The sequence below is a fragment of the Galeopterus variegatus genome, unplaced genomic scaffold (genome assembly GCF_000696425.1).
Source record: "Galeopterus variegatus unplaced genomic scaffold, G_variegatus-3.0.2 Scaffold1630, whole genome shotgun sequence".
In the NCBI taxonomy this organism is placed as follows: Eukaryota; Metazoa; Chordata; class Mammalia; order Dermoptera; family Cynocephalidae; genus Galeopterus; species Galeopterus variegatus.
The window spans coordinates 2,986-28,173 of record NW_007727741.1 but is presented as its reverse complement, the minus strand read 5'-3'; the positions used below and the strand labels follow the sequence as shown (position 1 = coordinate 28,173).

Here is a 25,188-nt window from a genome sequence, read left to right as displayed (position 1 = left end):
CTTTTCTTAGGTGCCTCACTCCTGATGCAGAAGCCCGTCCAGATATTGTAGAAGTCAGTTCAGTGATATCAGATGTCATGATGAAGTATTTAGACAATTTGTCTACATCCCAGCTAGCCTTGGAAAAGAAGCTGGAACGGGAACGGAGGCGCACACAGAGGTATTTTATGGAAGCCAACCGGAATGCTGTCACGTGTCACCATGAGCTGGCTCTTCTATCTCAGGTATGCGCAAATCTTTCAGTCTCTTGATGATGTACTCAAATAGGCTGTCTGAAGTTTTTCATGCCTGTTTTAAAGAAAATTTAGCTAAAGTTAGGAAAATACTAGTTGCATACAGTATTTCAGTATTTTATAGTTACATATTTACATCTAATTTTATACATTATAAATAAAATTAAAATAGCTGAATATAACTGACCTTCCAAAGAACTAATCCATAATTTATTGTATATTGCAAAACCAGAGGTATCAAAAAGTTTTTTTAGCAATACTTTATGTTCAAATTATAGTCTTTGAATAAATAGCAGTGAATGCTTATATTTAATTTCTTCAGCAATTGCACCTTTTGGGAATATGGATGAAAATGTCGTGAGTTAATTCAGAGAAGGAAATAACATTTGCATTTAAAATTTTTCTTATTTGTCTCTGTAATTGATTTCATTACTGTTTGTGGCAGTAGTAATATTGTGGCAGAATAATATTCAAATTGCAAAGTGTTTTTATTTTTCTTCCCAGCTAACTTTAGATTACTTTGATATTTAAGTGTGTTTCTGAGCATAGCTTGACGAAGGGATGCCAAGGCTACAAATTTCCAGATGTGCAAGTGACAGTGCCAGAAATGCTCTTGTTGCTATCTCTTATTTTCCTTCTTCTGTGCCTTGGTTGCAATCATGATCCATGATCCATTGTTTGCTCATGCTCTGGGCCTCCACCTGGCAGGGATCCAGCACGGGTCATTCAATCCAGTACATGTTCTTTTCTTCCATCCTGGGGTGGGACCCAAGACAATAGGATCACAAAGCCCATTCTTGGTCAGAGTACCTGGTCATTAAATTCCTTCTCAGGATCCTAAAGACCTGCCCTATTTCAGCTGGGAAATTATATAAGAAGCTGGTGTCAAAGAAGAGGCAGTTCTTATTACTTCAATAGCAGTGTTTCCAGCAAATTCCTATTTAAAAAGGAAAAAAGCACTACTATTCAGTGGGTTTGTCTTGAGGTACTTGGAATCCAGAAATTGAAGATTTAATGTAGTTTTCTTTTGAGGGGAAATTCTTTCAGGGTCATTGCCTTAAATGCTGAGCCCAGATGTAATTTCACAGAACAATTCATGATGATGACCTAAGGCCTTGGTTTATGTTTAGGAGCATATATCTTGGAGTTAGAGCTCTCACTGAACACAGTTAAATCTCATACATGGGAAGTTAGAGCTCACTTTATTTTACTAAAGTGACTTTGTAAAAACTAGGCAACAATGAGAAACATATCATTCTATGTGTGACATGTTGCATTCCCAGTAGACAGACATGTAAGAGATTTAGGTATTTCTATATATCTTAGGTATTTGGGGCCTTCTATTAAATTCTGAACATTAAAGCTACTTAGCCAATTTCCAATTGGATATGAAAGAATCACTGTATATTACATTCATGTGGCTGATGTGGGGGTGAATGGAGTTAGTTTAAAATCTAACAGCAGAAATCCTCTTATCTTTAGCAAAACACCTTGAGAAGGACCATTTTACATATTTATTTATTTAACCTATTTAATTTTACTTCTCAACTTTTTGTTTTTATTCTTTATGATGGAACATTTCAAACGTTCATAGAAGCAAAGAGTGCTTCCTGTACCCATCCCCCAGTTTCAACAATTAGCTACTTGGGGCTATTTCTGTATCATCTCTATCCCCACCCACTTCCCACTCCCTGACATTCCCAGATTATTTTGAAGCAAATCCCAGATACCATATCATTTCATCCATCAGTATTTCAATATGTATTTGGAGAGCCATCTTACCTATAGAAATCTACCTCTCAGATCATGGACAGGTAAAACAAAGGGAGAGCTCTGAGGTCAAGGGAGGGGTGTTGTGATTCTAGAGGTTGTGTACTCATCTGTAAATTAGGAAGGAAAATATTACCAACCTCAGAGGTTATTAGTATTAGTGAAGTTAAGGTATTTGAATATACTGTGCAACTTAACAAGTGGCATAAAAGTATAAGATAGCATCGATTATATAAAATAATCAAAGCTTACATTAGAAAAATAGATTGTTGATATAGCTTGTTAATCTAGTGCTGACTTGTCCGAATGGTCACTAGCATTAAAGCCACATATGTCAGTCATTCAGTAAATGCCCATTTATTGAGTACATGCTGCTAGCCAGCATCAGTGCCCTCATGCAGTGTTCAGCCTTTCATGGACCAGAGAGAAATGCTTTACTTCAAAGCAAAGTTGATGTTACTGCTTCAGAGTCATAATATACCTTCTTCTCTTGCACAATTTTAAGTATACTGACGATTTTTCATTTCAAGATTAATCAAGTATTAACTAAAAGGAAAAAAATATAGCTTTGAAAGAGAGCATGAAGTTAATTGGCGTTATCCTTACTGGGGACCAATTATTATTTTTTAAAACTTGCATCTATACCATTGCTGGCAGAAAAATTACAGGTGTAAAATTTTATCTCTTTTTTTCTTAAGCAGTATTATGATTGTTTCATTTCGAATATAGTGAAATGTTCTCCCAGAGCAGTTAATATCAATAATACAGCTACACAATCCACTGATAAATGATGGTCAAAAAAAACAGAGGTTAATAGGTTCAGTAGAACTTTATCAATTCCCAGAACCAATAAGCAGACTCATTGTGAGTTTCTGAAATTTTGCACATTAGTGGTTAGGCAAATGATAAGAAATGTTAAAGCCTCCTGTCTCATGGGTGAATATGCTATTTATTTTCACATTTTAGCTTATTCTTAATTATGGAAATTTTCATAATAGGTTAGTGAGGACAAGTACTAATATATATTTCAAAAAGACAGAAAAGTTCAAAGTGGACTAATGAAGTTCACTCCTGTGTATTGTGGTTTACCCACTATGAAAGTAAAGCAAGACTTTCTTTTTGAAGAATGTTAAGCTTTCCAATTTTTATAATTCAAAATAAGAAATCATAAGGAGGGCACAGAGCTGAGAATGATAAGAATCAGGTAGAGTAAAATGAGGTAATATTTTTACTTAAATGTGTAATAATTAAAAGGACATTGTAAGATAGAGGGTATTATGGCATTGTAATAGGCAAAACCATGATTGGCATTTTGGCACTGTGCACAATGTGTTGAGCACACAGAATCAATATTCTTTGGGTATTATCTTATATCTCAGACAGAAAAATTGGTCACAGACATTTCTAGAGTATATTTCTCAGGTCTTCACCAACAAATACAAGGATGAGCATTAAAAAAATTCAACCTGGAAAAACCTGGAGAATCAATGGAAAACTTCAATTCCATTTAGATTATTGGGAGTTTGTGGATACAGGTTTAGACTGATATTTACATAGGTGAATAAAGTGTATTATTTCTACGTGAACAAATGGAGCAGAGCTGAATGTTCTGGGGAGACTGAAGAGTAATCACGAGAGAAGCATGCTCTTGCAGTGTGAGATTTGCAGGGATTACAACTTCTCTTCCAGTGATATTTGATGGGAATTTTATCTTTACCACCCCTATTTTAAAACTGAATGTTGATTTCTTTTTATTAGCTTAATAAGTTCTTTCAGTTGGAGAACTGCTTTCACATCATAAGCCTATTAGGGAACAATACAAAGAGAGAAAAATTGAAAATGTTTGCGGTCTACAATTAATAATGAAAGAACAAGGATTTGTAGGATGTGAAGTTATAAAAAATTATAAACAATGGTCCCAGTTGTGAAGTAGCTTATAATCTGTTTGGGAAGACAAGACAGATATGCATATGCAGGAGGAAATTTCTGATGATTACAGATAGTTTGGGTAAATAACAAGTGAAGTATATGGGAGATAGTTCAAGGAGACTCCCAAAGCAAACAGGGAAGATTGGGCCTTGGATAAATAGATATGGAAGTCACTCCTGGGTGGAAAGGAAATAGCAAAAGTTCAGAAACTCCAGATATACCAGCTTGGATTGAGTACGCAAGACTAAGAGTCAAACTTAGAAGTTGTTCTGTTTTATGCTTTATTTTAATAAGCAAGGAAAGGGAAACCAGAAATTAGGAGCCTTCTCCAAGGTCATCTAGCTAGTTAGTAATAGGCTCAGGCCTGAAAGTTGTGTCTGTTGATTTACAATGCATGTTTTCATATGTATAGTTTGAAAAGTCTGGGAAAGTAGACTGGTGCTAGATGGTGAAAATCTATGAATACATTGTTAAGGTGTTGGAATTCAAACCTGTGGGTAGTATGGACTAAAACCTTGAATTTCTCCAAAATAACTGACAACCAAATTGACAGACTAAAGTTTAGTTCTTGCTTATTGTACATATTCCATTCCTTAATTTCTTCTGTGGTTTCTGCTAACTCCTCTATCCTGGTTTCCAACTTACCTCTCCGAAAACTCTCATTTTCTCTTCCAAACTCTTAACTTTAGATGTTCTGCTTCTCTTCTTGCTCTTCCCTTGAATGAGCTTCACCTAACCCCATGCCTTTTCATTTCATATAAATTTTGGTAAAAATTTGTTGTGCAAAAAGAGAACTTTATTTTCCAAAATAATACATCCTTTTATCTTGAATTCCTGTTCCTGGTGATGGCAGAAAATGATAGATGTAGTCAGTATCAATTATATCAGTCTCTTTTGATCTAAAAGTTTCTTTCCCATTTCAAGGGCTCTCTTCTCCATCTCCTCATCCCAAATTGCAGGTGGGTGCAGGAGGAAGCGGAAGCATCCCCATGCTGATGGGATGGGGGCTGGGGCTCTGCATGCTGCCTTCTTCTGTTGGCCTCTGCTGACCTTGGATGTGGTGAACCCATTTCTGTGATTTTGGGACATCGACCTCTGTCCTTGTTAAATGTTTATGGTATCTATAATTCATGGTTTCTTTTCTAATCATGGATTAAGCCCAGTGAATGGTCAATAATGCCTCAATTCCCACCTTGGGGTCGCTGTCTCTGCTCCTCTCTGAGGCCTGATTGTGACTTCCTTGCCATCTTTAGTTTAAGCAGCCTGCTGTGTGGCCCCCGGTGCAGCGATGGCCTGGTGAACTCGCCAGCCAGCACCACAGCCATCTTCTACATTCCCACTGGGACACACAGGAACTTTGGATTTCCATTCATGCCGCACATGACCCACGGGGAACTCAGTGGGAGTGGGGGACACTCTCTTAGCCCACCAGTTCAATGACTTCTTCATCCTTTCCTACTCTTCTATCCCAGATGCCTGCCATTCAGTTATTCACTGAATAAGTATTTATGGAGTGCCTGTTAGGTGTCAGGCATTATTCTAGGTACTAGGGATACCACAGTGAGCAAAACAGAGAATGCCTCTACTCTCATGGGCCTTATGTTAAATGTCCATAACAACCATGCAGTATATGAGGATTCTTCAAAAATTTCATTGAAATATTAGTATTATCTTTTAATTTTATTTTTCCATGATATTTTTAAAGTACCCTTCTATAGTGTTATGATGATCATGAAGCTTCTCCCAGTCTTTTCAAGCTGCACCTGGACTCCCTCTTCAAACACTCTGTGTATTTGTACCAATCGCCCAATTCTAATCCCAAGGTTCAACTCTGCTGGGGTGAGTATGAGGAAGAAAAATAGGGTTACTTACACTTGCCCACTCATTGTCTCTTTCTAGGAGAAAGAGGAGCCTAGCAGGCTCCTTCTTTGAGCTTCCGGAGAACTTTCCAGTTCTCATCCTTTCTTCCAGAGACTGCCCTTCTAACCATCACATCCTTCTCTTTCCCCACGTGTTCTTCACCCCCATCTTCTCATGTGTTTGTAGCCCTCAGCCTCATGGTTTGATGTTAATAGTAGAAGAGCTCTGGGAGACAGAGTGCACGAAATTTTCTAAGAAGGAAAAATACATTGGGATGTGTTTCACAACATAATTTCCACACCCATTTGCTGAAGACCCCCAAAGCTATCTGTCTGATCTCAGCCTCTCTGGTGTGCCAGACCTAAGTTTTGAACTGGACATCACCTGCTTGTCAGAAAGGTACTCACACTCAGCAAGTCCCATAGTGAATGGATTCTCTTCCCATAACACTCTTTACCTTAATGGGAACTTTAACATCTTCAATTCTTTCCCCCTCAAATCCTCCATTCACTTGTTAGTGAAAGCTACCAACTCTATTTTTGAAGTGTCTGACAAATCCACCTTATCCTTATAGATTTTCTTCTCATTATCTCTGCATATCTGATTCTCTTGCCTCTGGTCACCTTTACCCAATGATTCAGTCAGTATACAACCTCTGCACTGTCCACCAGGGGTCATTATGGAATGCGTGTGTTGGGGTGGTGGTGGGGTGTCATTGTTGCTAGTCATTGTGACTTTGAATGCTGCTGGTATTTAAGGGATGGCAGCCAGGAATGCTAATATTATGCCATGTGCAGGACAGTCCTACACAAAATTTGTGAAACAGAGCCGGTAGGAGATACGAGGGTACTTCAAAAAGTTCATGGAAAAATAGAATTGGAAGATAATGCAAATCTTTCCGTGAAGTTTTTGAAGTACCCTTGTATATTAAGATATTTATTGCAAGGAATAGGCTTGCATTATTGTGGGAAATGGCAAAGCAAGTTCAAATCCATAGTGATGGCCATCAGAAGGGTCAGGCTGGAACTCTTGGGCACAGCCTGAAGCGTCTGTCCATGGGCTGAATTTCTTCCTCATTTCAGAGAAGCTGCAGCTTCCCTTTGAAGACCTGCCAACTGATTGGATCAGTTCCACTCAGATTATTAGGATCCTCTCCTTCCCCTAGCTATCCTTCACATGCCTACCAAAATTATCTTTTAAAAAACCACATCTGATCTTGGTAAATTATCCCATGCTTAAGATGATGAATAAATGTTCACGTAGTGAGTTCCAGAAATTTTCCCTAAAATTTTGGTGAATTAAAAAAAAAAAGATTTCTATGATAATCTGAAATTGTCAGAGAGTCAAAATATGATACACACACACGTATAATCTTAAATTCTATCTACTTTGGAGGATAAAGCAGCTGGTAGAGCACATAGCAAAGACTATTTTTAAAATTTGGAAACCTTTCATAATTTCACTTCATTATGGAATTTTTTTTAATTTGCATTTTTTTCACTGTACATGTTTATGAAGGTACAGCTTGTTGTTTCAATACATGCATACATTGTGTAATGATCTAATCAGATCATTAGCATATGTATCACCTGAACATTTATCATTCCTTTGTGGTTATAACATTCAATATCCCCTTTGCTGGCTATTTTGAAACATACAATACAATATTATTAGCTATTGTCACCTTAGGGCACCAGAATTTATTCTATCTAACTGTAACCTTGTACCAGTCTTCCAACCTTTCCCTGGCCCACTTCCCCCTCCCTTTCCCTGTCTTTGGTAATCACTATTCCGTTCTCTGTTTCTCTCTCTCTTTTCCTCTCCTTTTAATTTATTTTTCTTAATCGTACCCATATTTATGGAGTACAATGTGATAATTGGGTATATTCATACTGTGTGCAATGATCATATCAGGGTGCTTAGTATATCCATCACCTCCAACATTTGTCGGTTCTTGGTGTTAGGAATATTCAGCATCATCTTGACTAGCTATTCAAAGATATGCAGTACTTTGTTGTTAACTGTAATCTCCCTATATCACTACATCCTCACCAGCATTTGTCATTTTCTGTCTTTTTGATAATAGCCATTGTAACTGGGGTGAGATGATATCTCATTATGATTTTGATTTACATTCGCTGATGATTAGTGATGTTGAGCATTTTTTCATATTCCTGTTGGCCATTTGTATGTCTTTCAAAAAATGTCTATTCAGTTCTTTTGCCCATTTTTCAATCAGATTATTTGTTTTTTTACTATTCGGTTGTTTGAGTTCTTTGTCAGATGCATAGTTTGCAAATACTTTCTTCCATTCTGCAGGTTGTCTTTTTGCTCTGTTGACTATTTCCTTTGCTGTGCAGAAGGTTTTTAGTTTGATATAACCCCATTTGTTAAATTTTGCTTTTTTTTCCCTCTGCTTCTGAAGTACTACTCATAAAGTCTTTGCCCAGACCTATCTCCTGAAGTGTTTACCCTATGTTTTCTTCTAGAAGTTTTATAGTTCCAAGTCTCATATTTAAGTCTTTAATCCATTTTGAGTTGATTTTGGTATATGGTGAGATATAGGGGTATAGTTCTCTTCTTCTGCATATGAATCTCCAATTTTCCCAGTACCATTTATTGACGAGACTGTCCTTTCCCCAATGTATGTTTATATTAGTCCATTTCTATTGCTTATAACAAAATAATCTTTTTGATGTGCTGTTGGATTTGGTTTGCTATTATTTTAATGAGGATTTTTGTGCCTGTGTTCAATAGGGATATTGGCCTGTAGTTTTCTTTTTTTGTTGTGTCCTTGCCTGGATTTGGTATCAGGGTAATGCGGGCCTCATAGTATGAGTTTGGAAGAATTCCATCCACTTCAATGTTTTGAAATAGTTTAAGATATAGTTTTAGAAATAGTTCAATGTTTTGAAATAGTTTAGTAGTTTAAATGGTTTTAATTGGAGCATTTAATCCATTACTGGTATAAAGTACTAATACTTTAAATCTTTGGTAGAATTCAGCAGTAAAACCATCTGGTCCTGGGCCTTTCTTTGTTTGGAGACTTTTTTTACTGATTCAATCCCATTACTTGTTACCGGCCTATTTCAATTTTCTATTTCTTCTTGGTTCAGCCTTGGTAGGGAATATGTGTCTAGGAATTTATCCATCTCCTCTTGGTTTTCATATTTATTGGTGTATAGTTGTTCACAATAGTTTCTGATGATCCTTTGTATTTTGGTGCTATCTGTTGTAATGTTTTCATTTGCATCTCTGATCTTATTTATTTAGGTCTTTTCTCTTTTTTTCTCGGTCAGTCTGGCTAATGGTTTGTTGATTTTGTTTATCTTTTCAGAGAAACAGCCTTTCATCTGATTGATTTTTTGTATTTTGTTTTTAGTTTCAATTTCATTTATGTCAGCTCCAATTTTTATTATTTCTCTTATCCTGCTTATTTTGGGTTTGGTTTGTTCTTGCTTTTCTAGTTCCTTAAGGTTCATTGTTAGGCTGTTTATTTGAAATCTTTGTATTTTTTTTGATTTAGGTGTTTATGGCTATAAGCTTTCCTCTTAATATTGCCATGGCTGTATCCCATAGGTTTTGGCATGTCGTGTTTCTGTCTTCATTAGTTTCAAGACATTTTTTGATTTTCCTCTTAATTTCTTCTTTGACCCATTGGTCATTCAAGAGCATGTTGTTAATTTTCATGTATTTGTATTTGTGTAGTTTCTCAAGTTCCTCTTGTTGTTGATTTCTACTTTTATCCCATGGTGGTCAGAAAAAAAGTACTTGATATGATTTTGATTTTTTTGAACTCATTGAGTCTTATTTTGTGGGCTTAAACATGATCAGTCCTAGAGAACGTTCCATATGCTGATGAAAAGAATGTGTATTCTGTAGTTGTTGGATGAAATGCTCTGTATATATCTGTTAGGTCCATCTGATCTATGGTGCCACTTAAATTCAATGTTTTCTTGTTGATTTTCTGTCTTGATGATCTGTCCAATGCTGAGAGTGTAATGTTAAAGTCCTCAAATATTATTGTGTTGGTTTCTGCCTCTTCCTTATATCTGGTAATATTTGCTTTATATATTTGGGTGCTCTGGTGTTGGGTACATATACATTGATAATTGTTATATCCTCTTGCTGGATTGATCCCTTTATAATTATATATTACCCCAGTCTGTTTTAGCTGATATATGTATAGCTACTCCTACTTGCTTTGGTTTTTCATTTGCATGGAATATCTTTTTCCATCCCTTCACATTCAGTCAATGTGTGTCTTTATAAGTAAGGTGCATTTCTGTTAGGCAGTGTAAGGATAGGTAATGTTGCTTGATTCATATAGCCAGTCTATGTCTTTTAATTGGAGGATTTATTCCATTTACATACAAGGTTATTATTGATATGTGAGCTCTTATTCATCATTTTCTTGGTTGTTTTCCAGTTATTTTGTGTATCTTTTGTTTCTTTCTTCCTCTCTTAATGTTTATCCTTGTGGTTTGGTGGCTTTCTATATTGATAAGGTCTGATTCTTTCCTTTTTCTAATTTGTGTATCTACACTGGCAGTAAGTTTTATATTTTCATGATGGTTGTTGTAGTTCTTTCTATTCTGGATGTAGGACCCCCTGAAGCATTTCTCGTAAGGCCAGTCTGGTGATGATGAATTCCCTTAATTTTTGCTTGTCTGAGGAAGAACTTATTTCTTCTCTATTTCTAAAAGATAGCTTTGCTGGATATAATGTTCTTGTCTGGCTGTTTTTTTCTTTCAGTACTTTGAATATATCATCTCATTCTCTCCTGGCCTTTAGAGTTTCTGCTAAGAAGTCTGCTGTTAGTCCAGTGGGGATTCCCTTATAAGTGACTTCATGTTTTCCTGTTGCTAATTATAGAATTCAGTCTTTGTCTTTAACTTTAGATAGTTTGACGACAATGTGCCTTGCAGATGACCTATTTGAGTCAAATCTATTTGAGGACCTTTGAGCCTGGATTTAGATGTTCACATCTTCTCCAATGCTAGGGAAGTTTTCAGCTATTATTTCTCCTTAATAGTATCCCATAGATCTTATAAGTTTTGTTTATTCTTTTTTATTCTGTTTTCTTTTCTTTTTTATCTTCCTGTGTTATTTCAAAACTGCTGTCTTCAAGATCAGAAGTTCTTTCTTCTGCTTGATCTTGCCTGATGTTGGGACTCTTAGATATATTTTTTATTTCATCCAATGAATTCTTCAATTCCAAGATTTCTGCTTGATTTTTTGAATGATATCTATCTCTTTGTTGAATTTTTCATTCAGACTGTGAATTGTTTTTCTGATTTTGTTGAACTGTTTGTCTGTATTCTCTTATATCTCAGTGAGTTTTCTTAAGATCATTAATTTGAATTCCTTTTCTGGCAAGTCGGCAATTTCTGATTCTTTGGGATCAGTTACTGGAGTATTAGTTTGTTTTTCTGGTAGTGTCATGTTACCTTGGTTCTTTATGTTTTTTGTTTCCTGCATTGATATCTGTGCATTTGTTGGAAGTCACCTTTTTGAGTTTAGTAGAGTGGCTTACATGGGAAAATACTTTCACCTGAAAATGTGTCCTAGGGTGTCAATTGAGTATGGTGTAATGACTTTCTTCAGGATGTATGCAGTAGTGTAGACTCTGTAGTTTCTTCAGCTGTCATCTACTTTTGCTCTGTGTCTGCCAGTGACCCATCAATCTATACTCTGAAGGTTTGTGGTAGTGGTGGCAAAGCTTTGCTAGAGGAGGTATCACTGGGTTGGTTCACAGGCTGGGGGTGTGCACATGCACCCTGTGAGTCAGGCATCTCAGGAGCTAGCTCACTGGGTTTATAGTTGCTGGATTGATTCTCAGGCTGGAGGTGTGGGTGTATGGCATGTTAGGGTCTCTAGTGGCATGCTGCTTCTCTGACCAGGGGTGAGCCCACCAAGGGCATGTCAGCTAAGCTGTTTCTCACTTGGATGCACTTGTATATGGTGGCTCAAAGACTTGGTGGTGGGTCTTCAAGGGACATGAGAGCTGAGATGTTTCTCTGAGCCAGAGGTGTGGGTGTGCTTTGGTTCAGCTAGCTGAATGCAGGTCTGCTGGTGACCCTTCTGCTGTGGCAGTTTTGGGGGGCTAATGTGAGGTTGTGCTGTGCTTCCCTCTGTTGTTCAGGAGCTGGACTGCCAAAGGTAGAACTGCTGAGCCACTTCTCAGAAAGTGGGTGAGGCTACTTGGTGAGGCTGTAGTGAGAGGACCCATCCAGCTGCATCTTGGGTGTTGGGCAGGGCTATTGGGCAGGGCCACTAGGCAGACCTTCAATTAAGTGACCTATCCAGCTGCTTCTGGGTGGTGGGCAGGGCTGCTAGGCAGGCCTGCAGTGAAGTGACCCATCCAGCTACTTCTGGGCAATGGATGGGGCTTCTAGAGAGGCCTGCAGTGATGGGGCCAGTGAAGCCACTTCTGGGACTGTTGACAAGGTTGTTAGGCAGGACTGTTCAGGATGAAACCACCTGGCCACTTCTCTGCTTCTCTGGGAGGGGCAGATGGATTTTATTTCCACTGACTCAAAGGCATATTCACAAGGATAGAGACCCATGAACTATTTTTCTGGGTTGGGGGCTCAGGCACACAACTTAGCTAGTGGGGGTGGGCTGTAGAGGGAGGAATGGGAGCTGATCTGCCTGAGATGGGTCTGTCTGTTGGATCTGTACATTTGTCTGATCCTGGTCAGGGATGTGGGGGTACATCAGTTCAACAGGACTAGGGTTGGCTTTCCAGACTTCAGAACTAGAGTCTCAGGCTCGGTTGAGCCCAGGCTTCAAGCTACTGGGATCAGGGTGTTATAACCTCTCCTGTGAGTGCACTGGGTGGAGGGCAGAAACTTAAGGCTGAGAAAGTGTTGTGGCTACCGGCCCAAGGGCAGGGCTGTGCTTCCTTAAGAGTTCTGGTTTTAAGATGGTGCCATCCTGCATTAGCTTGGGTCTTGGGTGCGTGAGGAGCACAGTTTGTGCTAGTGATCTACAGCAATGCAGTGTGTATTTTCTAGGGCACTCCCCACACTTGGTTCTGGGCTTCTCTTGCAGGCCTCTGTGGTGAGAATGAAGGTCGGTGTGGTCCTCTGCTTACCTTCTCACCACAAAGGAAAATTCTTCCTGTGCTAATCCCAGTGTCAAAGGCATGGTGCCTGAGGCTCTGTGCCTTTCTCTCATCTCTATGCCACTGTCCTGGGCTTTCATGTTCCACGGGGATCTTACCAGTCTCCTGCTGCACTCCTGTGCTGTTCTGATGATGCTCCCCTCCCATCAATATTTAGCTGTCTGTTAGCTGTTCTGGTCCTTTTCTATGGGAGGAATGCACCCTGGTCACCTTTAGTTCACCATCTTGCCCTACATCTTTATTATGGAATTATTACTGTAGTCTTCTTGTACAATTTGTATGTGTTCTTAGCAAACTTTATTGAGAGATATTTGATATTTTTTATATTCTTAGATATGTTTAAAATTGACCACTTAAGAATAGAGCAGATATGCAAGAATCTAGATTCTCATTTTCCTAGTGCAAATTAAAAAAATGCTGTTTATTTATCTGAGTTGCTTTATTTTTATTATACTATATACCATTTACAGTTGCTGAGCACAACACTAAGGGCATGTTTCTCCAATTCTCTGCTAAGAGATTAAATTAAGCCGTGTAGGAAATGATGTATTTTAAAAGAACAATATTTTTGTGAACATCTTTGCTTTTATTGACTGGTTAATTGTTGACTGAATTTCCCCTAAGGCTGTGAAAATGCAGCATGTAATGAGACAGGGAAAGAAGTATCAGGAAAAATCACGACTTGTTTTGGAGATGTTCTATGCTTTTTATGTTTTAAGGAAATAAAACAATGGCTGATAGGCTCCTACACAGCTGAAGACACAATTTTCTCATTCACACTACAATCCTCCCTTTTTTATTGACATATAATTTTTATACAGTAAGATATACTTACTTAAGTATGTGTTCAATTCAATGATTTTTGACATATGTGTTACCCCAGCCCCAAACAAGAATCAGAACATTTATGTCACCTCAGAAAGTTCCATTATATCCCTTTCTGAACAATTTCCTGCCCAAGGACAAAGACTATCATGATTTCTGTCAGTATAGATCACTTTTGCCTGTTTTTTTGACTTCATGTAAATCAACCATATGTACTCTCGAGTATCTGGCTTCTTTCCTGTGAGATTCACCCATGTTGTGCCTATTAGTAATTTGTTCATATTGCTAGGTAGTATTAAATTGTATGAATATACCATAGTTTGCTTATTTTCCTCCTGTCAATAAACACTAATGATGAGGAGCCCCAGTAGCCTAATGGATAAGGCATTGGCCTCCTAAACACTAATGTTGTTTCCATATTTGGGATTTTCTAAATAAAACAGCTATAAACTTTCTTGTATAAGTCTTTTTGTGGGTATGTTTTCATTTCTCCTTGATAAATACCTGGGAATAGAATTTCAGGGTCATAGGTAATTGTATATTTAACTGTAAATAAACTACAAAACAGTTCTCCAAAATTGTAGTGTTTAACACTTTCAGGAGCAATGTATGAGAGTTCCAGTTGTTCCACATCCTTGTCAACGTTTGGCATTATCAGTCTTTTTTATTTCAGCCTTTGTAATGGATGTAGAATGCCATCTCTTTGTAGTTTTAGTTTGCATTTTCCTATGATCAGTGATATTGAGCATCTTTATGTGTGCTTGTTGGCCATTTTTATATCTTTATGTGTATGACTGTGTGTGTGTGTAAAATATCTGTTCAAATTTTTTGCCCATTATTTTGTTGGATTATTTGTCTGGTTTTGGGTTTTTTTTTTTTTTTTTTGATTTGTGTAAATTCTTTATATATTCCATGTATGAGCCTGTTGTTGAACATTTGCATTGCAAATTTTTTTCCTAGTCAGTGGCTTACCTATTTATCAATGGTTAATTAATTTTTGGATGAACAGAAAAATTTAATTTTAATGAAGATCAATTTATTTATTTATTCTTTTGTGGTTGTTCGTACTTCTTCCATTCTGTTAAAGAAATTGTTGCCTACCCCAAGGTTGCAAAAATAAGATCCTATTTTTTTGTTGAATGCTCTATTCTTATAGCTTTTATGTTTAGGCCTATTCCATTTTGATTTAATTTTGTGTTTAGAATAATGAAGAGATTGAATCTTTTTCTGTATGAGAATTAAGTTTTTTTTCAACATCATTTCTTAAAATATCTGATGTTTTCCCATTGATTTTGCTAAGCATCTTTGGTGGAAATTGTTTGAAATTATATACATGAATCTCTACTGAACTCTATTCTGTTCCATCGATCTATATGTCTGTTCTTAGGCCAATACCACACTGTTCTGATTGTTGTAGCTTTCAAAAAATGTTTTATTTTATTTTATTTTATTTTAAATTGACAAAAAATTGTGTATATTTATCATATACAACATGATGCTTTGAAATATACGTACATTATAAAATGGCTAAATTGAGTTAATATACGCATTACCTCGCAAAGTTATTTTTGTGGTGAGAGCACTTAAAATCCTCTCTTAGCATTTCCAAGAATACAGTATATTGGTATTAACTGTCATCACCATGCTATACAATAGATTCTTTCTATATAACTGAAACTCTATATCCTTTGATACTGCAGCTTTTTAATAAGCCTTGAAATCAAATTGTGTAAATCCTTCAACTTTTTTCTTCTTTATCCATTTTTATTTGTCTATTCTAGGTCTGTTTATTTCTTTATTGATTTTTTTTTTCCGTTTTGTCTTTTTTCGTGTCCGGCAACGGATCGCAACCCTCAGTGTCGCGCCCGTACCGGACTGGGACCGGCAACAGGATCGCAACCCTCGGTGTTGCGCCCACACCTCGCTCAGCCCGTGAGTGGGAACCGGTCTGTATGTGGGATCCGAACCCTCGGCGGGAGCGCCGCCACGCTCCCAAGCAGCGCACTGTAGCAGTGCGCCACCGGGCCGGCCCTTCCTTATTGATTTTAAAATCAGTTTCTGTTTCTTCAAAAAGTCATACTATAATTTTGATTTTTACCCTTTGTTTTAACATGAGGCAGATTTTTGCAACATTTAAAAAATCAGTCTTTAATTTCACTTATCCAACAATATTTGTTGAGTGTTTACTCTTCCCTAGGGACGATTCTAGTCTCCTGATACAACAGTGAACAAAATAGTCAAAGACCCTCTCCTTCATAGTGAGGGAAGACAAATACACATAAATAGAAATATATTTAAGTGCTATGGACAAAAATAAAAGAAGGCAAGGTAATAGAAAGTGATTGGTAGATGCAGGGAGAGACAGACCATTTTAAATAGGAATGTCAGAGAGGATCTCTATAGTTGTGTGACATTTGAGCAGAAACATGAATAAATTAACAGGGGGAGCCCTGCAAATATCTGAAGGCACAAAATTGACTTTAGAGGGAACAGTATGTGCAAAGATCCTTAGGTAGGAGTGTACCTGTCAAACTTGAGGAGGACTGTGTGGTTGGAATGCAGTGAAGGAGGGGGAGACAGTAGGAGGTGAGGGTGCTATAGTCCATAGTATAGAATTGAGGGTGCTATAGTCCATAGTGTAGACTTGAGTGATGTAAGTTTTGATCAACGAAAGGGATGACATTAGGTTTCAAAATGATACAGCTGGTGGCTGTGTAGGAAAGCCAAGAGTGGAAGTGGGAAGATTGGTTAAGAAGATGTATTAGTCTGTTTGTGTTGCTTATAACAAAATACTTGGAACTGGGTGATTTATAAAGAAAATGACATTTATTGCTTACAGTTTCTGAGGCCAGAAATTCCAAAGTCCATCTGTTGGTGGTGACAGCAACCCAGGGGTCTCACATTGCAAGATGGTGGAAGCAGAGAGAGCAGAGAGAGAGAAAGAGAGACAGACTTCTTTAAAGCCCTCAGAACCATGCCCTTGACCAACATTTTTAATCCATTCACTACCGTGTGGTCCTACAATCCAATCACCTCTTCAAGGGGGTCTCACATTGCAAGATGGTGGAAGCAGAGAGAGCAGAGAGAGAGAGAGAGACAGACTCTTCTTTAAAGCCCTCAGAACCATGCCCTTGACCACCATTTTTAATCCATTCACTACCGTGTGGTCCTACAATCCAGTCACCTCTTCAAGGGTCCACCTTTCAATTACCATAATAGGATTTCCCACCCTCTTAACAGTCACAGTGGGGGCTAAGTTTCTAAGACATAAAACGTGGGGGATACAATTCAAACTTCAATGAGTTTTGGGGGGACATAATTCAATCCACAACAGAAGAGATTGCACTGGACCAAGCAAAATATACTGCTAACTCTTTTCATTGATTTTTAAAACTTTTTTCTTGGCACTTATCAGTTTGGTATTTTGACATCACATGCTAAGTGTGAAGTTTAATATGAACTAGACCTTTCCTTATATAATTCTGTGTTAAAAATGGAACAGTAAGTGGAGTTCTAATCTGTGGGACTTATTTATGTTGATACCGGCCATATCTAATTTTGTGCTCTTTAATGCCTTAAGCATTGCTAGTTTTTGATTGCATTTTTTTGGTTTTGAGAAATCCAAATAGAATGTCTTAAAATGTGCTCACTTGATGGTTCTCTATGCACTGTTTCTTTTACATATTAAATAAAATTGCCTGATTCTGGCCTCACTTGAAATGCTTTTGAAGATGTTAGCATAGACATTCAGTTCTATTTGAATGTTAGTCTGCAGTCTTGGAACAATATGGTGGTCAGTAATGTAATTGTAGACCATATCTTCTGTATTTTTGACAAATGATAACTTCAGGTTATGACAATGTCCTTCTCCTCCTTTTTAATTAGTATTATTACTTCTAGAAAACCTGTATTTGCATTAGGAATAATAGAGAACCCATCTATTTCCAATACTAGGTTAGTTACAGGGTGACAGTGAAACATTTTCAACCATAACAAATTTGATACTAGATTTTTAAATTAAATTGTAATGATCAATTTATTCCTTAATTTATTTAATTTAGTGACAGTTAATTAATATGTTATAGTGCTTCTAAGAAGTTCTAAGAGAGTATCAGGATAATGGATCACGACAGTATCATGGTAGCAAAATTTTCAGCTTTGGATAAATACTTTTGTTAAAAAGTTCAAAATAAAGCAAGAAATAAGATCCAAACTTGAAGAGAATATTTTTGTTTATTGTGTAATCTTTACAAATTTAGCTATTTTTAGGGCCCCAAAGCATGCATTTTTCTGGTGTAATTTTAATTATTGCTCTCCTACTTGATACATGGAGCACGAGAAAAGAGAAATGCTTCAGGATTCACAAATGAAATTAGACAATAGTATGATCCAGATGACGATGGTGCTGAAAGATTTCTGTCTACCAGAGGGAGGGAGCAGGCTCCAGGCTTGTTTCATCAGCTCACCTCTCTGGTGTGGCAAAGCCAAGTCTCCCAGCAGGAGGCCTGGACGAGAGCCTCTCATTGCACCCCCTGGGTTGGGCATTCACTCAGCCATGACCTCATCTGCAGGGCCCCTTCAGTCATCTGGCCACACTGGCTGATGTTTTAAAAATATTTTTAAATTTGGGGGCTAAGTTTATGTGCAATAATATGCAGTAAATGATCTGTCTCCTATTTCGAATTTTCTTTGTGCTACCATCCATGAAAAACATAGAATGTGGATTTTCACTGATGAAAGATCATCCCAGGCAGATGAATTTCTGTCAAGCACCTGGTAGCACTAAATTTATGTATTTAAGGGCACAGTTACTAACTAAACAAATGGGAGAAACTGGGTAAAAATATAGCTAGTGGAATATGAATATTTTGGAACACACAAAAAAATAGTGCATTTTTTATAGTTCTTTATAAAGTAAAGCATCTACAGGATATAGCTAGTGTTGTGCTTTATGTTTATTTCTTGCTTTTCTTTCTCTCACCTTATAAAACTAACATTCTAGGCCATTTAAAAAATAGCACTAGTTTTAATAAAATAGGCTCTCCTAATTCTTTCCCTATTGTAGCAGTTAATTTGGGCAATGTCTGTCTCTCACTGTTAGAATTGCTGTTCAACTAAAAATGTATTATGATCTGCTGCACACACAAAAAATTACATTATAATGAGCAAAACTAAGCTAAGCATAATTGTGCCTATACCAGCACTGTGACAAGAAGCATCTTCTGTAATGGTGGTGATTTCCATATCAGTGATAATTTTATTGTCTGATTTGTATTGTATTCTTCTTGCTGCCATATTAATACACAAAATGTGTCCATTCATTCCTAGGAGATGCAGATGCCAAAAATATCTAGTTCACTCCCTCTCCTACTCCTTGAAATATCTTAAGTAATTAGAAAGTAAAAAAGATAATAGCAGCCAAATTCCATTCCACAAAGCTGTACCTTTTTTTGTCTAAATTTCTTTAATAAGCTAATGTACTTGCTGGAGGTTTCTTCTGAGAAAATCTTAATGGCCTCACCATTTAGAGCAAAAACATCCAACCATCCTCTGCCTGTGGTCAGTGCCTGCTGGGTAATAAAGGCAAATTGTCAATGCTGGGCTGGTGATATCTCTAAGACAGATGAACTTACAACTTCTCATAAGTGCAAAGGGGAAAAAGGAAGGGAGAAGTTCCACTCCTACTCATAGGGACATCACCAAATACTCCCTTCAGCTCTTAGACTTCACAATGTATGCTCCTGGATAAAGGGGCAAGATTAAAAAATAAACAAAAAACACAGATGTCACAGAACCCACTCATCCTATAGCGGACTTCACCTGCTTTTCTGTCCCTTCTTTCCTTTTGATCTTAACACAGCAACTATTTATTGAGCATTTGCTGTGTGAGAGGCATTGTGCAAGGCACTGAGGGATTTAAAAGGGACTCAAATAGCCCCCCGTTCTTCAAGGAGCAATTTGGATAAAGAGTTGGGTACTCAAATATTCACAATAAAAAGCTCTGGAAATCACACTAGGGAAAATCTGCCTACAGTGGCATGCAGGTTATGGCAAAGTCAAAAACTCTATCAAATTTTGAAGCAAAAACTGTAGCAAGAGTCTGTAATAGAAATGTAGGTTTTAAACTAAAATACGCTATACATTTTATATCATCATACCTCCTATATTTATGGAGTCTGAAAAAGCATCTCTCTTAGATTGTGAATTCTCTTTTATCTGAATTAATGCAAACACATTTTGGCAGTTGCCAGTGATTGTTTATTTACAACCCAATTGGTTCTTAGGTTTGGGTTGCAAGTCGAACCTCCTTAAGTTTTTCAGGATTCACAGATTCTCCCCACACTTCATTTGTTCAAAGAAAAATGTCTTCCTCTGATGTCTTATACATGCCTATGGTTAAGAGAGACAAAGCCTTTGCTGAAGTTTTGCTACTTTTAGACATATATGGATTCTGGCAGCTAATTGCATCAATGCAATAAAAAGTTTCTCAACTCAAAAATTCTCTCATATCTTTTCAACCTTGATATCATTGACACATCATGGGTGTAAAGACCTTAGAAGGTTGTAAATGTCAGTTACAGTCTCTAGAATAGGGTGGATGATGACATATTTAGAATAAAAAAGATCATAAGGAGGAGAAGGCCCTAAATTGGTTGTTTATTTCCATGCAAATTTCTAATAATATCAATTGAGGTTAATTGGAGAAAGATGGATTCTGTGGGTTGGGACAGAAAAAGGAGAGCAAAGAAGCGGTTGAATGGTTTTGGCAGCAAAGTTTTGGACCTTAGGAGGAGCTCCTGGGTTTGGAATCAGAGGCTGGGTATAAGCAAACTGAGGCTGACATTAGAAGCCTGTAACTAGACTTAGGCATTGAGAACATTTCTGAGATGCACACATTCAGCTCTTCCAAAGGGTATCCAAAGCATTTCCCCTCTCAGCTTCTAAGTAAGCAGACCAGGGTGAACCCAAGGATCAGGAATTACAATTCTGAGTGATAGAAGCAGACTTTAAACATTGGTTGGAGGACTAGGCACAGAAAATTAAAATTAAAATGCTCCTTCAACTACATATTAGCTTCAACAAAGACAGGAACATTGAAGAAAGGAACTCTGGAAAGATTCCCAGGGAGAGAAAATAAACAGCAATTGACTAGACAGTTTGCAATGTACAAAACGTTTTTGATATCTTTTTTATGTTTTATATTTTTCATCTTGTTTAGGGAACATAAACACATGAAAGCTTTCAGACCTGTGTTAGGCTGAGGGGCTAAATAATGCTGACAAACCTAAGGTATAGATCAAGTGGTTTGAAAGTCCTTTTCTCTGCAGCTCTTCATCTGTCGGGACCTGACTTCTCACTCTCCATGGTCCGTTTTTATCTGCTATGAATTTCCCCTCAGCTCTGAAGAGCATAAGCCTTACTTATTGTCTTAGTCCATTTTGTGCAGCTATAACAGAATACCTGAGGCTGGGTAATTTATAAGAACAGAGGTTTATTTGGCTCACAATTCTGGTGTCTGGAAAGTTCAAGATTGTGCAGCTGCACCTGCTGAGAGCCTCATACTGCTTCAACTCATGGGAGCTCGTCTATTCCTGCCAGAGCAAACTGCCCCATGACTAAAACACCTCCCTCTAGGTCCAACCACCCAACACTGCCACACTGGGGATCAGATTTCAACAAGAATTTTGGCGGGGACAAAGCACATCCAAGCCATAGCACTTGTCCACTATGATGCTGAGGATTCGGTAGCAAGTATTTTAGAAAAAATTTAAAGAAGAGAAATTTCTGCTAAAATGATACATAGTCTTTTCCTTAGAGGTACAGTCTTTTTTTTTTTTTTTTTTTTTTTACCAGATTGTACAGGCCTTTGCTTCTGAACACTCTTGCCACCTCCATTCTTTTTTGTCCAATGGTTGCTTGTAGACCTACTTTTTTTGTATTTATGGACTGAACAGATTTTATAGCAGGTGTATAGGTAGAACTACTGATGGTACTTCTGCATAAAATATTTTTAATTATATTTTAGGCCTTTTAATGTATGTTCTGACAAGCTTTGTGTCCTGCAGAAGGAAGGAAGGAGGACGAAGCTATTAAAAATTGAATTTCCCTTGTCAGGAAACCTTTGAGAAGGCCAGTTTGAGTAGCAGCAGCAGTGGGGCAGCCAGCCTGAAAAGTGAACTTTCAGAAAGTGCAGACCTGCCCCCCGAAGGCTTCCAGGCCCCCTGTGGTAAGGATGAAGACAGGGCCTGTGATGAAGTCCTGTCAGATGATAACTTCAACCTGGAAAATATTGAGAAAGGTAATTCTAATGAAAGGGTGTCAGCACGAATGCCCTCTTGACTCCTTGCTGTCTCAAGGTTCATTTCCTTTTTTATTGTTTTTATTAATGTGCAGATATATATTCAGAGCTTGAAGATGAACTGGATATTTCAGATAACTCCAGCAGCTCTAGTTCAAGCCCTTTGAAAGAATCTACGTTCAGTAAGCTTTCTTTACCAGTTTGCCATTTGTGGGATCTCGACAGGTAGTGGTTGAGAATCATATTCAAGTAAATATCACCATATACATAACCTAGTGGTTTGCTTTGCAGGTGCACTGCTAATTAGAACAGGTGTGTCTATCTCTGAGAAAGCCCAAAGGGCAACCAGCTCTGTGGTTTTACATTTTCTCAGCTGTCAAATGAATAGTGTCATTATTTCTACCAGCAAATGCAGATTCTGTCTGGGGAGTTGAGATAACCAATTTGGAGACAGCCAAATAACTGCAGGGATAATGGAAGTGACCTTTTATGAGTCTGTTGATTATAAGGATTAGAAGCCTAAGAAGAAATTAGTCTTGGTGCAGACTAATTTTTATATAATTTTATTTACATTGATGTAAAGGAACGTATTATATTTAAAACACTAGATAAAAGAAATATTTTACTTTTTTGGAACTATGAGAAGATATGATATGTTAATTTTGACTTAAAAGATTAAAGAAAATAGTCATATGGGGGCATGGGAAAGAAAAGGAAAAGATAAATTTAGATAAAATTTAAAGATTATAAGAAAAGATAGGATCAAATGCATTCAACAAACCCAAAACTGGAGAGAAAATAATAATTTTTTAAAAGAATAAGTTGATAGAATATTAAAATATATAGATATAAATACTCTGAAATAAATTAAGTATAAATAATCCTTTCTCCTCAGTAGCAAAATACTATGAAAATTTCATAAAAGAAGGGTTAAAATAGTCTTTCTAAGGATCAAAGTAATATCCTAAGGATTTAGCTACATTCTTTCTCTTTCCAAACTTAATTGGTCCATCAAAATTGTGACTAGATGTTCCAGATTCTTCTGGGACAATCCCAATTTTCAATACTCTTATTTTTCCTATAAATTCCTAATGGCTAGATAAAATGTCTTGATTTGCAATTGGGAAAATATGAATATAAAACAGGAAAAAATATTTATTCATATAAACATGTGTAGCAAGTTCTAGAAGCAGCTTATTACTGACTGTTTGGAGATGAATTCAGTGCTGTACAGCTCTGGTAACAGTGGTGGGAAGGGTCAGTGGGGAGGCTGGAAGTTAGAAGCTAAATGCTTAAATTTGCTTGTGATAACTTGTAGCTCATTTGGCAACGGCTTTAGGATAATTAATACCGATATTTCATCGTATTTTGCTAGCTATTAATAACAGCTCTTTCTGTTTGTTTGTTTAGCACCTTTTCTTTGGNTATGTTAATTTTGACTTAAAAGATTAAAGAAAATAGTCATATGGGGGCATGGGAAAGAAAAAGAAAAGATAAATTTAGATAAAATTTAAAGATTATAAGAAAAGATAGGATCAAATACATTCAACAAACCCAAAACTGGAGAGAAAATAATAATTTTTTAAAAGAATAAGTTGATAGAATATTAAAATATATAGATATAAGTACTCTGAAATAAATTAAGTATAAATAATCCTTTCTCCTCAGTAGCAAAATACTATGAAAATCTCATAAAAGAAGGGTTAAAATAGTCTTTCTAAGGATTAAAGTAATATCCTAAGGATTTAGCTACATTCTTTGTCTTTTCCAAACTTAATTGGTCCATCAAAATTGTGACTAGAGGGCTGGCCCACTGTAGCAGTGCGCCACTTGGGAGCGCGGCGGCTCTCCCGCCGAGGATTCGGATCCCACATGCAGACCGGTTCCCGCTCACTGGCTGAGCGAGGTGCGGGCGCGACACTGAGGGTTGCGATCCGTTGCCGGACACACAAAAAAGACAAAAAGGAAAAAAAAAATTGTGACTAGAGGTTCCAGATTCTTCTGGGACAATCCCAGTTTTCAATACTCTTATTTTTCCTATAAATTCCTAATGGCTAGATAAAATGTCTTGATTTGCAATTGGGAAAATATGAATATAAAACAGGAAAAAATATTCATTCATATAAACATGTGTAGCAAGTTCTAGAAGCAGCTTATTACTGACTGTTTGGTGATGAATTCAGTGCTGTACAGCTCTGGTAACAGTGGTGGGAAGGGTCAGTGGAGAGGCTGGAAGTTAGAAGCTAAATGCTTAAATTTGCTTGTGATAACTTGTAGCTCATTTGGCAACAGCTTTAGGATAATTAACACAGATATTTCATTGTATTTTGCTAGCTATTAATAACAGCTCTTTCTGTTTGTTTGTTTAGCACCTTTTCTTTGGAAAAAGACCCTTAAACAAACCTGTCAAATAAATAGTAATTTGTAACATTATATTTTAGCTTATGCTTTCATAAACAAAGGAAATCTTTACAGCATGTGCAACTGCTCAGATCATGGAAATGCAGCATTCCTTTTTTGGTTTTAATAAAAATAAAAAGATTTGTGGAGGAGATAATGTAAAGTTATTTTTTATTTTCTTCTTTCAGGCATTTTAAAGAGAAGTTTCAGTGCTTCAGGAGGAGAAAGACAATCCCAAGCAAGGTATGTAAAATTGAGCTCCTTGAAATATTTTTAGACTTTGAAGAGCTGACTTATTCATGGCTAAATTGAAACCTAACAGCCAGAAGTTACTGTGAATGTGTGGAAATAGAGGCTGTTAGAACCCTCCCTCCCAGAACCAATTGTAGTTTACCAAGTAATATACTGGAAAGAGTACTAGGCTTGGACTTGGTTCTTAATCTAGCTCTGCCTTTTGTAGCTTTGTGACCTTCATCCAGTCAGTCTCTCTGAGCTCAAGGGTGGGTTGTGGGGCAGGGCAGTTGTGCTCCATGAGGATATCTGGGGCCCTAGTCCTTATATCTTGTTCCTCACATCCCCAGAGTGTAGATATCATCCTCATGGAAAATGTGGCCAATGTGGCTCACCAGACCACGTCCTACATCCCAGACAGCAAGAGGCATCCCTTCCTTTTAAGGATATGACCCAGATGCTGTACTCATTACTGCTGCTCACATTCCATTGGGCAGAGTTTCCTCCTACAA

The 25,188-nt window shown here is 37.3% G+C and overlaps 1 protein-coding gene across 1 annotated transcript in view; it reads left to right on the top strand.

The window, feature by feature from the left end:
• LOC103594828 (serine/threonine-protein kinase Nek10-like) overlaps positions 1–24,688 on the top strand; it is a gene marked incomplete at its 3' end in the record, with an annotated part of 177,347 nt that extends 152,659 nt beyond the window's left edge. Inside the window, 4 exon segments of the mRNA XM_008578105.1 lie at positions 11–224; positions 21,862–22,045; positions 22,141–22,227; positions 24,634–24,688. Coding sequence (XP_008576327.1) covers positions 11–224; positions 21,862–22,045; positions 22,141–22,227; positions 24,634–24,688 — 540 coding nt within the window.
• Between the last annotated feature and the right edge of the window lie 500 nt (positions 24,689–25,188).